The sequence below is a fragment of the Arachis duranensis genome, chromosome 1, assembly GCF_000817695.3.
Source record: "Arachis duranensis cultivar V14167 chromosome 1, aradu.V14167.gnm2.J7QH, whole genome shotgun sequence".
Taxonomy (NCBI): Eukaryota; Viridiplantae; Streptophyta; class Magnoliopsida; order Fabales; family Fabaceae; genus Arachis; species Arachis duranensis.
This window is the reverse complement of record NC_029772.3, coordinates 33,458,639-33,480,748: the sequence shown is the minus strand read 5'-3', so window position 1 is coordinate 33,480,748 and position 22,110 is coordinate 33,458,639. Positions and strand designations below refer to the sequence as shown.

The 22,110-nt window shown below is 35.8% G+C and overlaps 2 protein-coding genes across 6 annotated transcripts; one reads left to right on the top strand and one right to left on the bottom strand.

Moving 5' to 3' along the window:
* Positions 1 to 8,623: 8,623 nt before the first annotated feature.
* Positions 8,624 to 11,675, top strand: LOC107484449 (histone-lysine N-methyltransferase, H3 lysine-9 specific SUVH6-like). 4 transcript variants are annotated; one of them, XM_016105025.3, is made up of 2 exons: positions 8,624 to 8,875; positions 9,100 to 11,675. In XM_016105025.3, exon 2 carries the CDS (start codon positions 9,196 to 9,198, stop codon positions 11,425 to 11,427), a length of 2,232 nt encoding a protein of 743 aa, XP_015960511.1. In that variant the 5' UTR covers positions 8,624 to 8,875; positions 9,100 to 9,195; the 3' UTR covers positions 11,428 to 11,675. The 4 variants fall into 4 exon arrangements, with proteins under 4 accessions (XP_015960511.1, XP_015960508.1, XP_052115764.1 ...); XM_016105022.3 differs by having other exon boundaries at positions 9,094 to 11,675; XM_052259804.1 differs by having other exon boundaries at positions 9,035 to 11,675.
* A 224-nt stretch (positions 11,676 to 11,899) lies between these two features.
* LOC107484819 (expansin-like B1) lies at positions 11,900 to 16,313 on the bottom strand. Of its 2 annotated transcripts, none has more exons than XM_052253409.1 (4): positions 16,205 to 16,313; positions 13,714 to 13,820; positions 13,049 to 13,363; positions 11,900 to 12,307 (listed from the first exon to the last, which is right to left on the bottom strand). In XM_052253409.1, the coding sequence occupies exons 1-4, from the start codon at positions 16,281 to 16,283 to the stop codon at positions 12,110 to 12,112; spliced, it is 699 nt and encodes a 232-aa protein (XP_052109369.1). In that variant the 5' UTR covers positions 16,284 to 16,313; the 3' UTR covers positions 11,900 to 12,109. The 2 variants fall into 2 exon arrangements, with proteins under 2 accessions (XP_052109369.1, XP_015960847.1); XM_016105361.3 differs by lacking the exon at positions 16,205 to 16,313 and adding an exon at positions 14,073 to 14,266.
* Between the last annotated feature and the right edge of the window lie 5,797 nt (positions 16,314 to 22,110).

Sequence of the window (22,110 nt, the reverse complement as noted above, 5' to 3'; positions counted from 1 at the left end):
CGTGCCGTGACAGGGTGCGTTGAACATTTCCACTGAGAGGATGGGAGGTAGCCACTGACAACGGTGAAACCCTTGCTTGAGCTTGCCATGGAAAGGAGTAAGAAGGATTGGATGAAGACAGTATGAAAGCAGAAAGACGGAAGGGAAGGCATCTTCATACGCTTATCTGAAATTCCTACCAATGAATTACATAAGTATCTCTATCTTTATCTTTATGTTTTATTCATCATTCATAACCATTTGAGTTTGCCTGACTAAGATTTACAAGGTGACCATAGCTTGCTTTATACCAACAATCTCCGTGGGATCGACCCTTACTCGCGTAAGGTTTATTACTTGGACGACTCAGTGCACTTGCTGGTTAGTTGTGCGAAGTTGTGTTTATGCCATGGTATTGAAAACCACGTTTTTGGGGTTCTTTACCGGGGATTATGAGAGTTGTGAAAAGTATTGTTCACAATTTCGCGCACCACTTAGCATCCAATTATCTTGGAAAAGGGATTGAATGCAACTTGGGTTTCATGGGAACTTTGGAAGAGGAAACATAAAATCATGCTGGAAATCCCTTTTCATATTGAGTAGATCTGGGTTTTGGGATTGGATATGGTGACATTAAATCTGCCCAATTACTTGGATCTATGAGGATGTGTGGTAAAATCAGAGACCAAGTTTATCTCTCTTCGTGAGAAATTAGACCAAGGAATTGGCTGATTATCAAGATTTGAGAGATTGAATTACCAAGGAATTAGGATTCAATCAATCATGATTGCCAATAGGTCAATGAGTTGTATGATTAAAGATGAGATGATCTAAAATTAATCCGGAGAAAGAAATATCTCCAAACCCCAATGAACTTTTCCCATTCTTATCTTCCCTATTCTTTATAGCTTTATTTAATTTCTGTCAATCAACTCATTCCCTTTTACAATTCGGTCGTTTACATTTTTGTCATTTACATTTCAGCAATTTATCTTTATGCTTTTTACCATTTCGCACTTTACTGCTTCCTTTAGTTTCCAAGTCATTTATAATTCTGCCATTTAGATTTCTGCACTCAACACTTATTCTTGATTAGCTTAACTAATTTACTCTGCTAACTAAAGTTGTTTAATCGGTCAATCCTCGTGGGATCGACCTCACTCTCAATGAGTTTTTACTTGGCGATAATTTAATATACTTGCCGAAAGAGTTATTGTAGTTATACAGTAAATTTCCATCATTATCTATCCCTCTAAAATCCAAAATAGTAAATGATGAGCGGATATTTTATACGCTTTTTGGCATCATTTTCATATAGTTTTCAGTATATTTTTTTAAAGTTTTATTATGTTTTCATAGGTTTTAGTGCAAAATTCATATTTTTGGATTCTACTTTGAGTTTGTGTGTTTTATGATGATTTTAGGTATTTTCTAGCTGAAATTGAAGAGTTTTGGCAAAGTCTAATTCAGAGACAGAGAAAGGACTGCAGATGCTGTTAGGATCTGACCTTCGTGCACTTGAAGGAGCATTTCTGGAGCTACAAAAGTCTAAATGGCATGCTCCCAAAAACTATGAAAAGCTAACATCTAGGACCTTCCAAAAATATATAATAATCTATACTTTACTTTGGAAATGAAGGCTTAAAATTGGCATTCAATGCTAGCCACCAGCCTCATTCCTGGCGTCCAACGCCCAAACGGGGGTAGCTGGCGTCCAACGCCCAAAAGGGAGTCCCAAGCCAGCGTTCAACGCCCCTAAGGGGTACTAGCTCATGGAGACACTCCAAACTCAACCCAAACACTCACCAAGTGGGCCCGGAAAGTAGATTTTTGCACCTCTAAGTCTAGTCTGTCATATTTTTGTAATTTTTAGTTAGCAGATTAGTATATATAGAAGGAGATCACCCTTGTTTAGGATCTTCTTCTTCCCCCACTTTATTTTCGAACATCATATTGTACAGTATGAGTCACTAACCTCCAAAGGATAAGGTTAGGAGCTCTGCTGATTCTTATGAATTAATAATATCACTATTCTACTTCAATCTATGCTTGATTCTATTCTAAGATGTATATTCGTTCTTCAACCTTATGAATCAGATGACCCGTGACCGTCATCTTCATTCTACATCGGTTTTTGTGAGTCCTTGACGGGATAGTATTGAACCACAAGCTTCATTATATATCTCTTAGACGACTAAGGGGACTTCTCGAGACATCAGTTCAGCAAAGGTGCAGGGCGATTAGGGCCATTGTGGTATAGACTAGAACCAAGAGTAGCATTCTCTGATCCGGAAGATCCGACCTTGTCTATGGCGCTTTGAGTAGGATTACCAAGGGAATGGACTGCTAAAGCTTCACCCCCGTTCAGATTGGATGACTGCTGACCCCGTGTTTGATCTAAAGCAAAGAAGATTAATGACCGCTGACCCGGCATTAATCATATACAGCCTGCCATGGAATGAATCAATCAGAAGTTTGAGTAGATGGTGAGAAAAGTTGATCTTGAAAGAAGAAGCATCTCCGAAGCCTCAACCGTTCTCATTTCTCATACCATTGATTTCATATCTATCTAGTAACGTTTTATTTATTTATCTATTTTATGCATTTTCTCGTGACAACTATGTTTTCTATCCGCCTGACTAAGATCTGCAAGGTAACAACTGCTTGCTCAAACCAACAATCTTCGTGGGATCGACCTTCACTCACCTGAGGTATTACTTGGACGACCTGGTATACTTGCCGGTCTATCTGTGCGAAACGTGCGGAGTCAGTTTCGTGCACCAAGTTTTTGGCACCGCTGTCGGGGATTGTTCAGATTTGACAAACTATCGGATTACCTTGTTGCTTAGATTAGGTACTTTTTACTATTTTGTTTGAGTCCTTTGTTTTCTTTTCAAAAATTTGTCAAAACCTTTTCTTTTCTTTATTAATCTTTATCTTTTGTTTGAGTCTTTTATTCTTGTTCTTGTTAAAGTTTCGAACTTTCTTGGTGTCCATTTCCAAAAATTTTCAAAAAAAAGTGTCTTTTATTTGAGTCTAATGTCAGTCCTTAAGTTTGGTGTCTTTTGTGTGTGCTTTGTTTTCTTTGAATTTTCGAATTAGTCGTAGTGTTCTTTCTTGGTATTCAACCTGTTCTTGTTTCTTTTCTTGCTTTGATCTTAAAAATTTTAAGTTTGGTGTCTTTTGGTGTTTTTCTTTTTAATTTTCGAAAAATTGGTGTCTTTGATTTAAAAATCTTAAATTTGGTGTCTTTTGGTTGTTTTTCCCTTTCTTCATTAATTTGAAAAAATAAAAAATATATTTTCTATCTTCATTCAAATTTTCGAAAATCTTGTTTCTTTTTTATTTTGATTTAAAAATTTTAAAGTTTAGTATTTTCTTGTTAGTATAGTCAAATTTCAAATCTTATATTTTTAAATTTTTTCAAATTTTTTCTTTTAATTTGATTCCTTCTTATCTTATCTTTCTTTTAAATTTTAAAATTCAAAATTTTTTTCAAATCTTTATCTTATCTTTGGTTTATCTTTCTTTAAATTTCAAATCATTATCTTAATTTTAAATTTTAAATTCAAATCTTTTTCAAATCTTCACCATATCTTATATTTTTTAACTTATTTTCAAATCTCAATCTTATCTTATTTCAAATTCAAATTTTAAAAACTCAATTTCAAAATTTAAAATTTAAAATTTCAAATTTCAAACTTCAAAATTCAAAATTTAAATCTTTTTCAAAAATCAAATTTCAAAACTTTTAAAATCAAATCTTTTTGAAATCTCCTATCTTATATTATTTTCAATTTTTTCTTAATTAGTTACTTGTTTTCTCTTTCTATCTTTTTCAAAACTTCCTAACTAATTCCTCTCTCTCCTATTTTCGAAAATTTCCTACTTCTTTCTCTCTCTTCTTTTTCGAAAATCATATTTCATTTTTCAAATCTTTTTAGTTAATTAGATTTTAATTTTCTTCTTGTTTTTTAAATTAAATAAATAAAAAAATAAAAACAAAAATATTTTAATTATAGTTTCTCTTTTTACTTCTTAATTTTCGAAATCTTTACCCCCTTTATTCGAATTCTTTTTCTCATTCCTCTACTCTCATTCTTCTTTCTTTTTCACATCTCACAGGGAGTTCTCTATTCTTTGACATAGAAACTTCCATTCTCTTTCTTTCTTGTTTTCTTTTCTTGTTTATGAGCAGGAACAGAGATAAAGAACCTCTCGTTGATCTTGATCCTGAACTTGAGAGGACCCTAAGGAAGCGTTTGCAACAAGTTAAAGCACAACACTCCGGAAGAGATCTCACAGAACTTTTCGAACAAGAAGCTGAAAATACAAACATGGCAGCCGAACAAAATAATGGAGGAGATGCAAGGAAGGTTCTTGGTGACTTTACTGCACTCACTTCTAACTTCTATGGAAGAAGTATCTCCATACCTGCCATTAGAGCAAATAACTTTGAGCTTAATCCTCAGTTAGTCTCTCTAATGCAACAGAATTGCAAATTTCATAGACTTTCACCGGAAGATCCACATCAATTCTTATCTGAATTCTCGCAAATCTGTGATACTGTTAAGACCAACAGAGTGGATCCTGAGGTCTACAAGCTTATGCTTTTCCCTTTTGTTGTTAGAGAGAGAGAGCTAGGATATGGTTGGATTCTCAACCTAAAGAAAGCATAGACTCTTAGAAAAAGTTGGTCAATACTTTTTTTGGCCAAGTTCTTTCCACTTTAAAAAATGAGCAAGCTAAGGGTGAAAAGTTTAAACTTTCAGAAAAAAAGAGGGTGAATCCCTCTATGAAGCTTGGGAAAGATACAAGAAACTGATCAAGAGAAGCCCTCCTGACATGCTTTCAGAATGGACTATCCTAGAAATTTTCTATGATGGTCTATCTGATATGTCCAAGATGTCTTTGGACCATTCTGCAGGTGGATCACTCCACTTGAAGAAAATGCCTGAAGAGGCACAGGGACTCATTGAAATGGTTACAAACAACCAATTCATGTATACTTCTGAGAGAAATCCTGCGAACAATGGGGTAGCTCAAAAGAAAGGAGTCCTGGAAGTTGACACTCTGAATGCCATATTGGCTCAGAACAAGATATTGACCCAACAGATCAATATGATCTCTCAGTATTTGACTAAAATGCAAGTTGCAGCTGGCAGCACTCAAGACACCTCCTATGATGGAGATGCTTTTGATCCAGATCAACCCACTATGAAAGAGGTAAATTATATGGACCTAAGACTACTAGGACCAATTGCACACTTTTCTAGAAGAATTAAGCTCCAACATGGACTAACTAAGGATGGGACATCAAGAGCACTCTACCATCCTCTATGAAATAAGAGAAGACCAAAGGGCCATGAGAAAAGATCAAAGAGCCATGAAGGAAGAGCAATAAAGGCAGGAGAATGACATAGAAGAAATCAATCACTCCATTGGATCCTCCAAAAGGAGTAGTAGCCACCATCACTAAGGTGGATTCGTTCCCTTAAACCTCTATTGCCTATGTTATTTTTCTATTTTCCATTTATTTTGTTTCATTGTCTGTTTTTAGTGCATGATCATCTTTATGTCTTAAAGCTATGAAATATTCCATGCATCTCTCACTTTACTTAAAAGAAAATTTTAATTGAAAAAAAAGTAAGATGCATGAATTTCGAGTTATATATTAAGAATAGTTCAATTATTTGATGTGGTGGCATTGCTTTTGCTTTCTGAATGCATGAATAAACAGTGCATATTTGATGTTGGAGTTCAGAATGTTGGATCTTGAAAGAATGATGATAAAAGTGATGTATTATTGGTGATATGAAAAATCCAAAAAATTGATTCTTAAAGCAAGAAAAAACAGCAAAAGCAAAAAAAATGTATATGCAAAAAAAAAAAGCAGAGAAAGGAAAAGAAAAAGCCAATAACTCTTTAAACCAAAAGGCAAGAGCAAAAAGCCAATAGCTCTTTAAACCAAAAGACAAGAGCAAGGATCCAAGGCTTTGAGCATCAATGGTTAAGGGGCCTAAAAGAAACAAAATCTTAGCCTAAACAGTTCAATTGAGCTGCTTCCCTAACTATATGCTTGTGGTGTGAAGGTGTCAAGTAAAAAGTTTGAGACTGAGCAGTTAAGTGAAAAGCTTGAGACTGAGCAGTTAAGAACTCTGGACACCACTGGCTGGGGATTCTGACAAAGCTGAATCACAATCCTAAAGGGTTCACCCATTTAAATGTCTGTGGCATTTATGTATCCGGTGGTAATATTGGAAAACAAAGCGCTTAGGGTCCCGGCCAAGACTCAAAAGAATATGTGTTCAAGAATAAAAAAGAACTAAATTAGGAGAGTTAATAATATCATCTGAATTCTGAGTTCCTAAAGATGCCAACTATTCTGAGCTTCAATAGAAAGTGAGATGCCAAAACTATTCAGAAGCAAAAAGCTACTAGTCCCGCTCATCTAATTGAAACTGGGCTTTATTGAGAACTCTGAGATTTATTGTATCATTCTCTTCTTTTTAATCCTACTTGTTTTTGGTTGCTTGAGGACAAGCAACAGTTTAAGTTTGGTGTTCTGATGAATGGATATTTTATACGCTTTTTAGCATCATTTTCATATAGTTTTTAATATGTTTTGTTTAAGTTTTATTATGCTTTCATAGGTTTTAGAGCAAAATTCATATTTTTGGATTCTACTTTGAGTTTTTGTATTTTATGATGATTTCAGGTATTTTCTAGATAAAATTGAGGAGTTTTGGCAAAGTCTGATTCAGAGACAAAGAAAGGACTGCAGATGCTGTCAGGATCTGACCTCCGTGCACTCGAAGGAGCATTTCTGGAGCTACAGAAGTCCAAATGGCGCGATCTCAACGGCTATGAAAATCTAAAATCTAGGGCTTTCTAGAAATATATAATAGTCTATACTTTGCTTTGGAAATGAAGGCCCAAAACTGGCGTTCAACGCCAGCCACCAGCCTCATTCCTAGCGTCCAACGCCCAAAAGTGGGTAGCTGGCGTCCAACGCCCATACGGGAGTCCCAAGCCAGCGTTCAACACCCCTAAGGGTTACTAGCTCATGGAGACACTCCAAACTCAGCCCAAACACTCACCAAGTGGCCCGAAAAGTAGATTTTCGCACCTCTAAGTCTAGTCTGTCATATTTCTGTAATTTTTAGTTAGCAGATTAGTATATATAGGAGGAGATCATCATTGTTTAGGATCTTTTTCTTCCCCTACTTTATTTTCGAACATCATATTGTACAGTATGAGTCACTAACCTCCTAAGGTTAAGGTTAAGAGCTCTGCTGATTCTTATGTATTAATAATATCACTATTCTACTTCAATCTATGCTTGATTCTATTCTAAGATGTATCTTCATTCTTCAACCTTATGAATCGGATGACCCGTGACAATCATCCTCATTCTACATCGGTTCTTGCGAGTCCTTGACGGGATAGTATTGAACCATAAACTTGATTATACATCTCTTAGATGGCTAATCCACGGCTTCGTTGGGGACTTCTCGAGACATCAATTCAGCCGAGGTGCGGAGCGATTAGGGCCTTTGTGGTATAGGCTGGAACCAAAGGAGCATCGTTCTCTGATCCGAAAGATCCGACTTTGTCTGTGGTACTTTAAGTAGGATCACCAAGGGAATAGACTGCTAGAGCTTCACCCCCATTCAGATTGGATGACCGCTGATCCAGCATTTGATTTGAGGCAGAGGAGATTAATGACCGCTGACCCGGCGTTAATCATATACAGCCTGCCATGGAATGAATCAATCAGAAGTTGGAATAGATGGTGAGAAAAGTTGATCCAGAAGAAAGAAGCATCTCTGAAGCCTCAACCGTTCTCATACCATTGATTTCATACCTATCTAGTAACGTTTTATTTATTTATCTGTTTTATGAATTTTCTCGTGACAACTGTATTTTTTATCCGCCTGACTAAGATCTGCAAGGTAACCACTGCTTGCTCAAACCAACAATCTCCTTGGAATCGATCCTCACTCACCTAAGGTATTACTTGGACGACCCGGTATACTTGCCGGTCTATCTATGCGAAACGTGTGGAGTCAGTTGCGTGCACCAGTAAACAACGAGGGGATAAATTTAAGACTAAAGTAAATACAGAAAATACGAATACATATGTACATAAAGCTCTGTAATTTGGTCGCGGTTTCGCGCCAAAGATTCCTGAACCTATCGTAAAAAAAAATCTGTAGGAAAGTGAGAACATTGTCCTTGTAGGTTCTCAGCCTCTTTCTCTCTTCTCTGGTTTTCCTTCTGCGCATGTGTAGCGTGTTTTTATATGTGAGGGAGTGGTTTAGAGTGAAACGTGTGTGTGAATATGGAAGGAATTAGTGTTGTGTGTATGTGTTGGATAAAAAAAAATTAAGGTATTGAGAATTTAAAATTTGGGTAGATTATTAATTTAAAACCAAATTTAATCTAATATAATTAATTTTAAGAATACTATTTATTCTTTTATTTACAAATTATTTTTAATTAAGTACTCTAATTTAAAATAAGAGATAAATAATAAATTTTCTTTTAGTTCATAAAATTAATAAAAATTTTCAATTATTCAATTTAAATTGTATAAAACTCTCATTATTTTCTTGTTATATCTAACACGTTACGAATCGGACTGATAATTTCATCCGACTCGCAGACAGGATACATGTTGCGGCCCCATCATTCACGGTAACCACCGTCGTTGCAAGTAAGGGAATATTTAGAACTTAATTGCCTCGAACTCGAAGTAATGCCTAACACTCCATTTCAAAGTTGTTTCCGTTGTTAGCATAAAATCTGTGTACCTTTGTTTCTATATAAAAAACACACAAAACAACACTTCACTTCAATCTCTGTTGTGCACACGGCAACTGCAACTTGGAAGGTTCCCTTTCTTCCTTCTCTTCCATGAGTTATTTTTACTTATAATAAATGAATAAATCATGTTCTTTATTTACGTTGTTATTACGGGAAATTAGGAAGCACAATTGATTGATACCTATTGGAATATTTCATAAATTTTCTTTACTATTTTTTTTCCCAGGAGAAGAAAGAATCTTGTAGTAATTCATAATCCGTGATCGTTTTTGTATTGATAATCAGGAACAGGGTGGAGTTTGGGTACCGAATTGAGTGACACCAAAGTTCCTGTATTGAGATAAAAAAAAAAAAAAAAGATTTTGTTGTCAAGATTAGAAACTAGTGATGGTGGATAAGCGGCACAAAGTTCCTGCCGTCCGTGATTTCCCGAAAGGGTGTGGCTCAAACCCTTCAAGAACCGCACACGGTGATGCTGTAAAGGTTGTCCCTGGGAACCAGTATAAACGGGTTCCGGCTTTTAGAGACTTTCCTCCTTTGTGTGGACCAGATGCTTCTTCACATCTTAGTGAAGGTAAGGGTGAAACAGCAATTGATGCAGAAGAACAGGTGGAAAAGAATGTTCATTGTGATGGTGGAAAGGTACTGGATCTAGTTCAAGGTGATTCTGGTGGGAATGGTGTAGAAAAAGAGAAGGAGCTTGATGTAATTCGAACATGTGTTACGGTTCCTAAGGATGGCAACCGGGATAAGGTTGAAATGAATTCTTATAATTTGAAGGTTTCATCTCGCAGGGTGGTGCTAGCACTGATGTCTGAATCTGAATGTCCATGGAGGAATGCTGCAAGAAAAAAGGGAAAGAAAGTCGGTTTTCGGTTGCATGTTGACATGTCTAATGCGAATACCAGGACTAGATTCTCGTTGAATCGGTCAAAGAAGCCTTTAAAGAAGAAAACGGGGAATGATAATTCTGAAAACATTGATGAATTTCAAGTTGTCAACAAATCACATGGTTCCAAGGTAAAGAATCCGGCCTTTGATCAACATGATTTGATTGATTTCAATGGTCATCTGGACAATGATTCAAGTGTGACTAGAAATAAGGTAAGGGAAACATTGCGCCTTTTTCAGGCGGTTTATAGAAAGCTTGTACACGAAGAAGAAGCGAAGCTAGAAGGTAAGGCAAGTAGCTTTAGGAGTGTTGATTTACGAGCAGCTGAGATCCTTATGGGCAAAGGGAAATATCTTAACACCAACAGGATATTGGGATCTGTCCCTGGGGTCGAAGTTGGCGACGAATTTCAGTATAGGGTAGAGCTTGCCATGGTTGGCCTACATCAGCGGATTCAAAGCGACATAGATTATGTTAAGCATAATGGGAAGACCCTCGCCATGAGTGTTATCACATTGGGAGGCTATGAGGACGAGTTAGATGATTCAAATGTCTTGATATACACAAGTTTGGTTGGAAATAATACTGATAAAGAAGTCGAAGATCAGAAGCTTGAGCAGTGCAACCGTGCTTTAAGGAACAGCATTGAGGAAAAGAATCCTGTTAGGGTGATAAGGGCCACTGAATCAATGCACGGAAAGGATAAGAAATATGTCTATGATGGACAATATGTGGTTGAGAATTGCTGGCAGGATGAGGGGCTGCACGGTTCGCCGATTCTTAGATATCGGCTGCAAAGGATCCCAGATCAACCGGAGCCTTCTTGGAAAGAAGTAAAGAAATCTGAAAATTTGAGAGATAGAGAAGGTCTATTTGTTCATGACATTTCAAATGGGAAAGAGCTAATTCCAATTCATGCTCTCAACACCATAGATGACCAAAATGTTCCATCATTTGTGTATGTTACAAGAATGATATATCCAAATTGGTGCAATCCTATTCCTCGGAAAGGCTGTAATTGTGTTGGAACATGTTCAGAATCAGAGAAATGTCCTTGTGCTGCGAAAAATGGTGGTGATATCCCATTCAACCATGATGGGGCCATTGTAGAAGCAAAGCCTCTAATCTATGAGTGTGGACTTTCTTGCAAGTGCCCTTCAACATGCCACAATAGAGTTAGCCAACATGGTGTGAAGTTCCAACTCGAAGTCTTCAAAACCGATTCAAGAGGTTGGGGTGTGAGATCATTGAATTCAATCCCTTCAGGGAGTTTTATCTGTGAGTATCTGGGGGAGCTTCTTGGAGAGGATGAAGCTGAAGAAAGAGTTGACAATGATGAGTATCTTTTCGATATCGGCAATAATAACCAAAAGAGCCATGCCCTTTGGGATGAACTCTCAGTGGTTATGCCTGATGCACACTCAAATTCTTCTTGTGAAGTTGTGGAGGATGGTGGATTCACCATTGATGCTGCACACTATGGTAATGTTGGAAGATTCATCAACCATAGTTGCTCACCTAATCTGTATGCACAGAGTGTGCTTTATGATCATGATGATAAGAGGATTCCCCACATAATGCTGTTTGCGACTGAAAATATTCCACCATTGCAAGAGTTGACTTATGATTACAATTACAAGATAGATGAGGTTTTTGACTCTCATGGGAACATCAAGAGGAAGAATTGCTATTGTGGTTCCATGGAATGCACTGGTAGGATGTATTGATTTTAAGGCCTAGTTAGGATAATCAATGAAGTATAGACTAGAGAAGTGACCGTAGCTTTCTTATTGAAATTTTATTACAGTTGAAAGTTGATTTTGATAGTGATCTTTTTTTCTTTTATGTACATATCTGATTGAACAAATAGCTTAGACAATATGGCTGATGCAGCAATTTTTGTGATTTTACCATTTGTTGTCATCAGATGTCATGAATCCACAATTTACAAATTTTCATTTTTCAGAAATTACAATCTATTTGTAGTTTGTAAGACTTGGTCACTATTTCAAAGATTGCACAAATAGCATTTCTGTTGAACAAATTTACCCTTTATGAACTCCAATATTTTACCAGCTTTCCTACCTGTCAATATCAAATTAACTTAAAACAACATCAAGGCAATTATTTATTTGTTACAGCAAAACAGCAATAAAGGAGAAAGGCTAATGCTTTTATATTATTCATATTCCATGAATTTTTCATAAGAAAAGTACATGAATCCTCATTTATTCTAGTCCCTAAACACAAAGAGGACACACTACTAACATTAACATCAACATCCGTAAGAGTAAACAATTGAATACTAGTAGTGCCTATCGATTTGTTATCTTGATCCTGGCATCTCAACAATAAGATACCAAAAGTTTTTCCTCTTTTGTTTATTTTATTTATTTATTTATTTATTTTTTAAGTAAGCTGAACCTGTGAATCATAAGCAGCTCCAGCAGTCCAATCACTAGGAATAGCATTCTGGGATTGCACCCAATAGATACCTGCACTGCCACTCACTTGGAACCTCAAATTGATTTCACCACTTGGTGGATTGGCATAATCAAACACTGCCCCATAAACCCTCCTCATTTCTGTCCATTCTTGGCAATCTTCCTGCTCCATTCCACCACATAATCAAGAAATTAATTAAAATCATAGCAAGAACACAAGTTTAGTAGTTTAATGGGTGCATTCTCATAAGTAAGGATTTTTTTTATTAGGCCATTTTTTAGACATCAATTCCAATTCAATAATAATTTGAAAAATGATTACGACAAGCCAAGTTAACTCGGCATTTAGATCATACATGAGTTTAAGTATTACACTATTACATATAGTTTAGCTAAATTTTAGAATTAGAAATTAATTTCAATGAATAATTTACGATAAATCAATGAAAATGAATAATTTCAATGCAAAAATGTGATTTGTGATGTAAAACATTTATATATAAAATTCTTACAATTTATTATATAATCTTCAAATAATAATTATATAATATCAATTAGTTAGAATGCTCGATCAACCAAAAGTATTTTAAACAGCAATACTATGTATACACTAAAATCAACTACTAAAAATATGGTTTTATATGTATTTTATACTAGTGGCTGATTGTAGTATATATCTAGTAAAGATATATTTTAGATCTAGCTTCAAAACACATGGATTTAAACTTAAAACCTAAAAACTTTAAATATAATAAGTTTGTTTTGAGGTGAAGCCGGATCATAACTAACTAATACTAATATTATGAATGACAAAACTCATATCTCAACATAGAGATATCGCTACATTAGTGAAGAAAAACAAGTATAGGTGCAGCCAAATTAAAACATATATGTAATTACGTACCTGCCACAACTGAACAGCAGTTACATCATAAGCACCATTAACATAGAGAATGACAACAGCAAAGTATTCAGGATTCTTGCTTCGTTCATGGACCTTAAAGACAATGTTGTAGCCTTCATATCTGCAAGGGACCCTTCGGTATTCAATGTCAACCACACCATATTTGAATAGCTCTGCTGCAGCTTTATCGTTTCGTCCCAACTTCTTGTAGGCGCGTGGGCTCAAAACGAAGTCTGTTCTGTCTCCTTCGCCGTAGTCTGTTACCACCACGTAGGTTCCCTCCTCGTCGCAGTATTGCTCTAATTTGCACCTTGCCTGAATCATTCAATACTTGGTGGCTAAGGACAAATATGCATATCATGAATCATTCTAACTAATTAAGGACATCAAATATTGTGTGAATCAAGGTTAAAAACCGGGCTGATTTTCAAACCGTGAAATTACAGGTACAAACATTTACAAGTTCAATAATGAAATAATATATTTATACATAAATAGCAAATTGTGCATAAAATACAGAGTGTATTCATTGCAAGAGAAAAAAAAAATAAAAAATAAAAAAGAGAGACTCACACATGTTGATTTCTCTCTCTGTATATCTAGTAGATTTGTAATATGTATGGAAAAAAGCAACTTTTTCTAAGTAAAAAGAGAAAGAAGAGTACCTGGTAGCATGCACCACAGCCAGTTCCATTCCTCCATAGCCTAGACACCGCTGCAACACTGCCATCATTGACTGTCCTTCCATATTCTCCAAAGCCACAAGCTCCCCCTATAAATATATATTTATATTTATAAATAAATCAAATGAGTAATCACATGTATATAATGATTGCTAAAGTAATATAATAATGTTATGCCAAACACTGACATTACATAGTACACATTTCACTTCCACAAAAATAGAATTCTTAAATTTTCTCTTGCTACTGAGAAAATGGTACTCTTCCTTATTTAAAATAAACGTTGCTTCAACTAAATTAACATATTAGAATGCATTTTTATCTAAATAAATTAATTGTACTTGGATTGCCATAGCAATCAGGGCTGCCATAATAGGTTGCTCTGGAATCAGTGAAAGAATCCTGTGAGCTACATAGCGAAGGTAAGAGTAATATAACACACATAAGCCCAACTTGGTGCTTTAAACTAAGTTCCATTTTTGGTAATGCAAATAAAGTATATATGAGAAGCAAGAACGAATAGCTATTAGTGATAGAAGGGTTAATAATGAGTTATGAATCAAAACATTGGAGGGTCATATATTTATAGTGGCTTGGGTCAAGGTAAAACCAGGGGTAGTGTTATAATGTGTTAGTCCACTTTTCGAAAGGGATTGGAACCGTGACACGTACATATGCATGTAGACTATAGCAAAGTTGATATGATATGATATGATTATCTTGAGGGATTATTTTGATCCATTTCTGAACCCCAACCACCATTAACATGCATATTGACAGCCACCTTATGTTTTTTTTTACAATATCTTTATCCAAAACATGAACAGAGACATTTGTAGTTTGTATAAAAAGAACAGTCTCGAGACAATCCGTTTCACAAATGACATCACAAAGACCCATCTCTCAAACCAGAATCAAACTCTGCCAAATAGCAAAAGCTCCTCTCTAAGAACTGAACTAGATGGAAGAGAACCAACACAACATTTTACGCACCTGACAGCTGAGTTTCTCAAAATACAACTAAAATCTGCTAAACCAAAATCTCCCATAAAACTGACATCACAGTTTATCTTGAGCTTATTCACTAGTGAAACTACTCAATCAATTAACAAAGAAGGAGGGGCACCAACTTCTCGGGTATAAACTGATTTATTAAAATCTTGACAAGAATTATATATAAGGATTTGAAGTTTAGTTGGAGATCAAGGTTGATCAGAATTAAAAATATCCTTATTGCGATTTCGCCAAATCCATTACACAGCAGACAAGAAAAAGAAATCATCCTTCTTAACATTTAAAGCAAACCAATCTTGTAAGTTATAATTCAAGAAAAAAATATTGAGAGGAAAACCAATCATATACCAAATATTTTTAGCCATATTGCAGTCATGCAAACAATAAAAAATAAAATCTATTCTATTGTAGTAACAAGGACAAATATCAAAATTAGTAAGATCTCTTTTAGCTCAGAAAAATGCAATAGGCAAAGCCTCATGAAGAGCAAGCTATATAAGAAATTTGATCTTCTCTGAAATTTTTAATCTCCATACCCACTGCCAATTATTGTTATGCTACCAATTAAAGATCTTATGCGCAACCCAATCATACCAATTCTTGACTATATAAAAGTTAGAATATTTTCAGATCCAACCAGCTTGTAGTCCACATTGAGCAATAAGATTGTATCTGTTGAGCTCAACTCGCACATTATTAGGAATAGAAGAATAACACTTCTCTAAACACCACTTACCATCCCTCCAAACATCTTACACCTTGAAATTTGAATCACTAATATGAACATAAAGAACATTCACTGTCAAAGGACTCTCTGGTTTTCATTTGTCAAACTAGAAAGATTGCTCCAATAGTCCAATACACCAAGAATACCCTTCTTTAAGCAATTTGCTAGCTTTCTAAATACTACGCCAAGTATGAGATGGGTTATGGACAGAAGGAAGCTCCCAAAGTGAAGTATTAAATAAATACTTAACTATCATCATTTGAACTTAGAGCTTCTCTTTGCTATATAAAAGATGTAAAACCAGTTTTTTCAAGAGAGCAATGTTAACACAGCGAGCATCCCTGACACCAAGACCACGGTACCTCTTGAGAGTAACAACAATTTTTCAGTTAACCAAGTTAAAGCCTCTCTCCTTAGTATTTCCCTTCCACAAGAATTGACGCATCATAGGTTTTATCTTATTGCAGGCATAATCAGGAAAGAAAGCAATTTGCATATGATAAACAGAAATAGATACAACAACAGAATTAAAGAGACAAAATTTGCCTGCCTTATTAAGAAGCTTATTTTTCCATCCGGCTAGTCTAGACCGAATCTTGTCTAAAAATCCTTGAAAAGAAACTTTATTAACCCTCTCATGGTTCAAGTTTACCCCCAAATATTTTTTCAGATTTTGAGTAAAATGAATAGATAAAATGGCAGTAAATAGGTCTCTTTTTCTGTTCGAAATACCTCTGGAGCAAAAAGCCTTTGATTTATCCACATTCACCTTCAATTCTGAGGCCTTGCTAAAGAGGTGAAGCACATTCATGACAATGCAAGCTGAACCTGGGATTTTGTTGCTTTGTAAAAAAAAAAAAAGCAGATCATCAACAAACATAAGGTGAGAAATTCGAGTCCCTCCTTTAGACACTGCACCGACTCTCACAAACCATCTTCTACCTTTTTACTAATAAGACAAGCTAGTCACTCCATTCAAAGAATGAATTAATAAGGAGACATAGGGTCTCCTTGTCTAAGATCTCTACAAGGAGAAAATCTTTCAAGTTTGGAGCCATTTCACGTAATAGATAAAAAGAATGATCGAACATAAAACATAATAAGGTAGATAGTAGCAATAAGAAAATCAAAAAGCTGTAAAGTCTACTCTAATAATTTTCAATCAATTCGGTCATAAGTCTTTTCAAGGTCAATCTTGAAGGCTAGAGTGCTTTTCTTGGACTTGGTACGTTTTATAAAATGCAAGACCTCTTGAGCAACTATAATGTTGTTATAAAACCTCTACCCGGAATAAATCTACCTTGCAACAAGCCAACAACATCAATTAGAAAAGGGCGCAGTCTATTAATCAAGACCTTGTAATAATCTTATAAACCACGTTACATAAACTGATAGGTCTGAACTCATTCAAACTAGTTGGAGCATTAACTTTTAGAATTAAAACAATTAAAATTTAAAAAATTGAAGAATCAATGATAGCACCAAAAAATTACTATTAACCAAAACCCAAACATCTTTTTCCACTATACTCCAATATTCTTTGAAGAAGATAGCTTGGAATCCATCAGGTTCTAAAGCCTTAAGGGGACTCACACTAAACAAAATTGACTTCACCTCTTCAAACCTTTAAAGAGCTGTCAAAGCTTCACATGCTTTATGAAGGAGAAAAGGCAATGGGTACTTACCTATGTTGTCCAACACTACATTTTTTGTGGAACAAAAGATTTTTAAAAGAATGCTTGCTTCTTTTTGAAGAATATCCACCTCCGTTACCCAAGTTCCATCGTTGATAAATAAACCATGAATTTTGTCGTATTTTTTTCTCACAAATGTTTGTGTGTGAAAAAAGTTTGTGTTTTTATCACCCAAAAGAATTTACTTTTTTTCTTGATTTTTGAACCCACAACATCTCTTCTTGAAGCAGGATAACATTATATTAATCAAGGCACTCTTTCTTCTTTGCTCTGAGAGATAGACTATCTAAATATTCAAGCTGTTTTTGAATGTCATCTATCTTCTTTTCCAAGTTTCGCTTCCTCACAAAGATATTGTCGAAGATCTCTGTGTTAAACTCCAACAAACTCTTTTGCATATCAACTAAATAATCAGTTATTCGAGACATTTTTCTACTCCATGCCTATTGCACTATTGTCTTGTAGCTAGGATGAGTACTCCAAACTTGTTAAAATTTGAAAGGTTTATTTCTTTTTAGTTATACCAAAGCAAAGCATCTAAGAAGAATGTGACAGTGATCTGAATGAAGCTTAGATAGAACTTTTAAATAAGCTTCTGGAAAGGAGTACTTCCAAGAAACATCTAAAATTGTCCTATCAAGTTTTTTGGCAATATTTTAGCATCCATGAGTTTTCCTATATTAAGTAAAACTTCCACCTGTACAAGGCAAGTCAAGAAGACCACAAGCATCTAACGTATCAGCAAAGATACTGGAATTGATTTCATAAAAAATTTTGCCTATTACTTCTTCTAGATGCAAAATTTTATTAAAATCTCCTATCAAAATCTAAGGATATTGATGACCAAAACTTAGAGAAAGAAGATACTCCCAAACCAGAGTATGATGGAAATATTGTAGACTCCTTAATTTCAATAAAATGTGGTATAAATAATTTTCATTATATATTATTGTCATTCAAAAGTTAAATTGATAAAATATACATCTTATATAATAATTAGGTGAATTTTATCTAACTTTTTAATAAAGTAATGTAAATTTATGAAAACATTAAATACTGGGTGTTCAACAGATTACATGAACAATAGATTTGTTTGGAAAAAATTTCAAAAAGACTTTTAGATTGGTATGGTGATAGTTCATTTTATCAGTAAGGAATAGTAGTACCTACAAAAAGATTCTAACACTCAAATTAAAAAACTTTTAGATGTGAAATATGGGTATTGTAGAAGCATACGGGGCGTTAAATCATATTAGTTGTGGACTTATTCGTCCAATTTGATCCATTTCCCAAAATTTTAGAGAGTTTCGAAAAGATGAAGCAAGATTGAAATATGGTAGAGTTTAAATATGTAAAGCTGATAAGGTTGTTTTCAAGGCTTCGAAAATATTTGTGGTTTAGGTCATGTGTTAAATAGCATCATGGGTTGAGTGAGTTGGATTTGGATCCTCTAAAGTTTGAATTTCACTTTAGAGAGTAAAGTGTGATTTTTCACCATTTATTTTATAGGTGGGACAAAGAATAAATATGAAAGAGAAACTATTCAAGGATAGAAGATTACACTTTACTCTCTAAAGTGAAATTCAAACTTTAGAAGATCCAAATCCGAGTGAGTTAGTGGTGGATGAAATTTTGATCCTCAAAGTTGGTCTCTTTGTACTTGTATGAAATTTAAATATTGGCTCTATCAAGAATACCCCAAAGAGATCATGGTATGATGAATTGGGATCTTAATAATCCCTGGTAATGGCACCAACAGCTTAGTGTTGTTGTTGGACCAAAAGAGTTACAGGCACTGTTAGAGAATCTCACAACCCCGTTCAACTAACCAGCAAGTGCACTGGGTCGTCCAAGTAATACCTTACGTGAGTAAGGGTCGATCCCACGGAGATTGTTGGTATGAAGCAAGCTATGGTCACCTTGTAAATCTCAGTTAGGCAGATTAAATTGGTTTATGATAAGTTCGAAAATTAATAATAAACAGAAAACAAAATAGGATAGAAATACTTATGTGAATCAATAGTGAGAATTTTAGATAGGCGTATGGAGATGCTGTGCTCCTCTTAAATCTCTACTTTCTTATTACATTCATCCAATTTCTTCATACTCCTTTCCTCCCAGTGAAAATGGTCATATGCTCTGTCACAGCACGGCTAATCATCTGTCAGTTCTCAATCAGGTTGGAATAGAACCCCTTGATTCTTTTGCGTCTGTCACTAACGCCCAGCCTTTAGGAGTTTGAAGCTCGTCACAGTCATTCAATCCCGGAATCCTACTCAGAATACCACAGACAATGTTAGACTTTCCGGATTCCCGGAATTCTACTCGGAATACCACAGACAAGGTTAGACTTTCCGGATTCCCATGAATGCCGCCATCTATCTAGCTTATACCACGAAGATTCTGTTGGGGAATCTAAGAGATATGCCCCCGGCCTAAGGTAGAACGGAAGTGGTTGTCAGTCACGCGCGTTCATAGGTGAGAATGATGATGAGTGTCACGAATCATCACATTCATCAAGTTGAAGTGCAACGAATATCTTAGAATAGGAATAAAAGAGAATTGAATAGAAAATAATAGTAATTGTATTGAAACTTGAGGTACAGCAGAGCTCCACACCCTTAATCTATGGTGTGTAGAAACTCCACCGTTGAAAATACATAAGTAAAAGGTTCAGGCATGGCCGAATGGCCAGCCCCAAAAACATGATCAATAGCCTCTTAAGATGAAGAATAAAACAAAACTGAGACCAAAGATGAAACGTGGTCAAAAGATGACTAATACAATAGTTAAAAGTCTTATTTATACTAAACTAGCTACTAGGGTTTACAGAGGTAAGTAATTGATGCATAAATTCACTTATGGGGCCCACTTGGTGTGTGTTTGGGCTGATCTTGATCTATCCATGAGCTGAGGCTTCCTTTGGAGTTGAACGCCGAGTTATAGCGTGTTTCTGGCGTTCAACTCCGGGTTGTGACGTGTTTCTGGCGTTTGACTCCAGACAGCAGCATGTACTTGGTGTTGAGCGCCACTTTATGTCGTCAATTCCCGAATAAAGTATGGACTATTATATGTTGCTGGAAAGATCTGGATGTCTACTTTCCAACGCCGTTGAGAGCGCGCCATTTGGAGTTTTGTAGCTCCAGAAAATCCATTTTGAGTGCAGGGAGGTCAGATTCCAACAGCATCAGCAGTCCTTTGTCAGCCCCTATCAGAGTTTTGCTCAAGTCCCTCAATTTCAGCCATAAATTACCTAAAATCACAGAAAAACACACAAAATCATAGTAAAGTCCAGAAATGTGAATTTAGTATAAAAACTAATGAAAACATCCCTAAAAGTAGCTTGAACATACTAAAAACTACCTAAAAATAATGCCAAAAAGCTTATAAATTATCCACTCATCACAACACCAAACTTAAATTGTTGCTTGTCCCCAAGCAACTGAAAATCAAATAGGATAAAAAGAAGATAATATACTATTAATTCCAGAATATCAATGAATATTAATTATAATTAGATGAGTGAGACTTGTAGCTTTTTGCTTCTGAACAGTTTTGGCATCTCACTTTTTCCTTTGAATTTCAGAATGATTGGCTTCTATAGGAACTTAGAATTTCAGATAGTGTTGTTGATTCTCCTAGTTAAGTGGTGCACGAAATTGTGATCAATACTTTTCACAAATCAAATAATCCCTGGTAATGAATCCAAAAACTTGGTGTTCAATACCATGGCATAAACACAACTTCACACAACTAACCAGCAAGTGTACTGGGTCGTCCAAGTAATAAACCTTACGCGAGTAAGGGTCGATCCCACAGAGATTGTTGGTATGAAGCAAGCTATGGTCACCTTGTAAATCTTAGTCAGGCAAACTCAAATGGGTATGGTGATAAACGCATAAAACATAAAGATAAAGATAGAGATACTTATGTAATTCATTGGTAGGAATTTCAGATAAGCGTATGAAGATGCCTTCTCTTCCGTCTCTCTGCTTTCCTACTGTCTTCATCCAATCCTTCTTCCTCCTTTCCATCGCAAGCTTAAGCAAGGGTTTCACCGTTGTCAGTGGCTACCTCCCATCCTCTCAGTGAAAATGTTCAACGCACCCTGTCACGGCACGGCTATCCATCTGTCGGTTCTCGATCAGGCCGGAATAGAATCCAGTGATTCTTTTGCGTCTGTCACTAACGCCCCACCCTCAGGAGTTTGAAGCACGTCACAGTCATTCAATCATTGAATCCTACTCAGAATACCAAAGACAAGGTTAGACCTTCCGGATTCTCTTGAATGCCGCCATCAGTTCTAGCCTATACCACGAAGACTCTGATCTCACGGAATGGCTGGCTCGTTTGTCAGGCGAGCACTCGGTTGTCAGGCGATCAACAATGCATCGTGTATCAGGAATCCAAGAGATATTCACCCAATCGAAGGTAGAACGGAGGTGGTTGTCAATCACACATTCATAGGTGAGAATGATGATGAGTGTCACGGATCATCACATTCATCAAGTTGAAGAACAAGTGATATCTTGTTACAAGAACAAGCGGAATTGAATAGAAGAACAATAGTAATTGCATTAATACTCGAGGTACAGCAGAGCTCCACACCTTAATCTATGGTGTGTAGAAACTCCACCGTTGAAAATACATAAGAACAAGAGTGATCATTGGCTTCGGCCCCAAAGAGGAAACCAGAAGAACCAAGATCTGATCTAAGAACTAGATGTCCAAAGATGAAAATACAATAGTAAAATGTCTTACTTATAGAGAACTAGTAGCCTAGGGTTTACAAAGATGAGTAAATGACATAAAAATCCACTTCTGGGCCCACTTGGTGTGTGCTTAGGCTGAGCATTGAAGCATTTTCGTGTAGAGACTCTTCTTGGAGTTAAACGCCAGCTTTGGTGCCAGTTTGGGAGTTTAACTCCCATTTTGGTGCCAGTT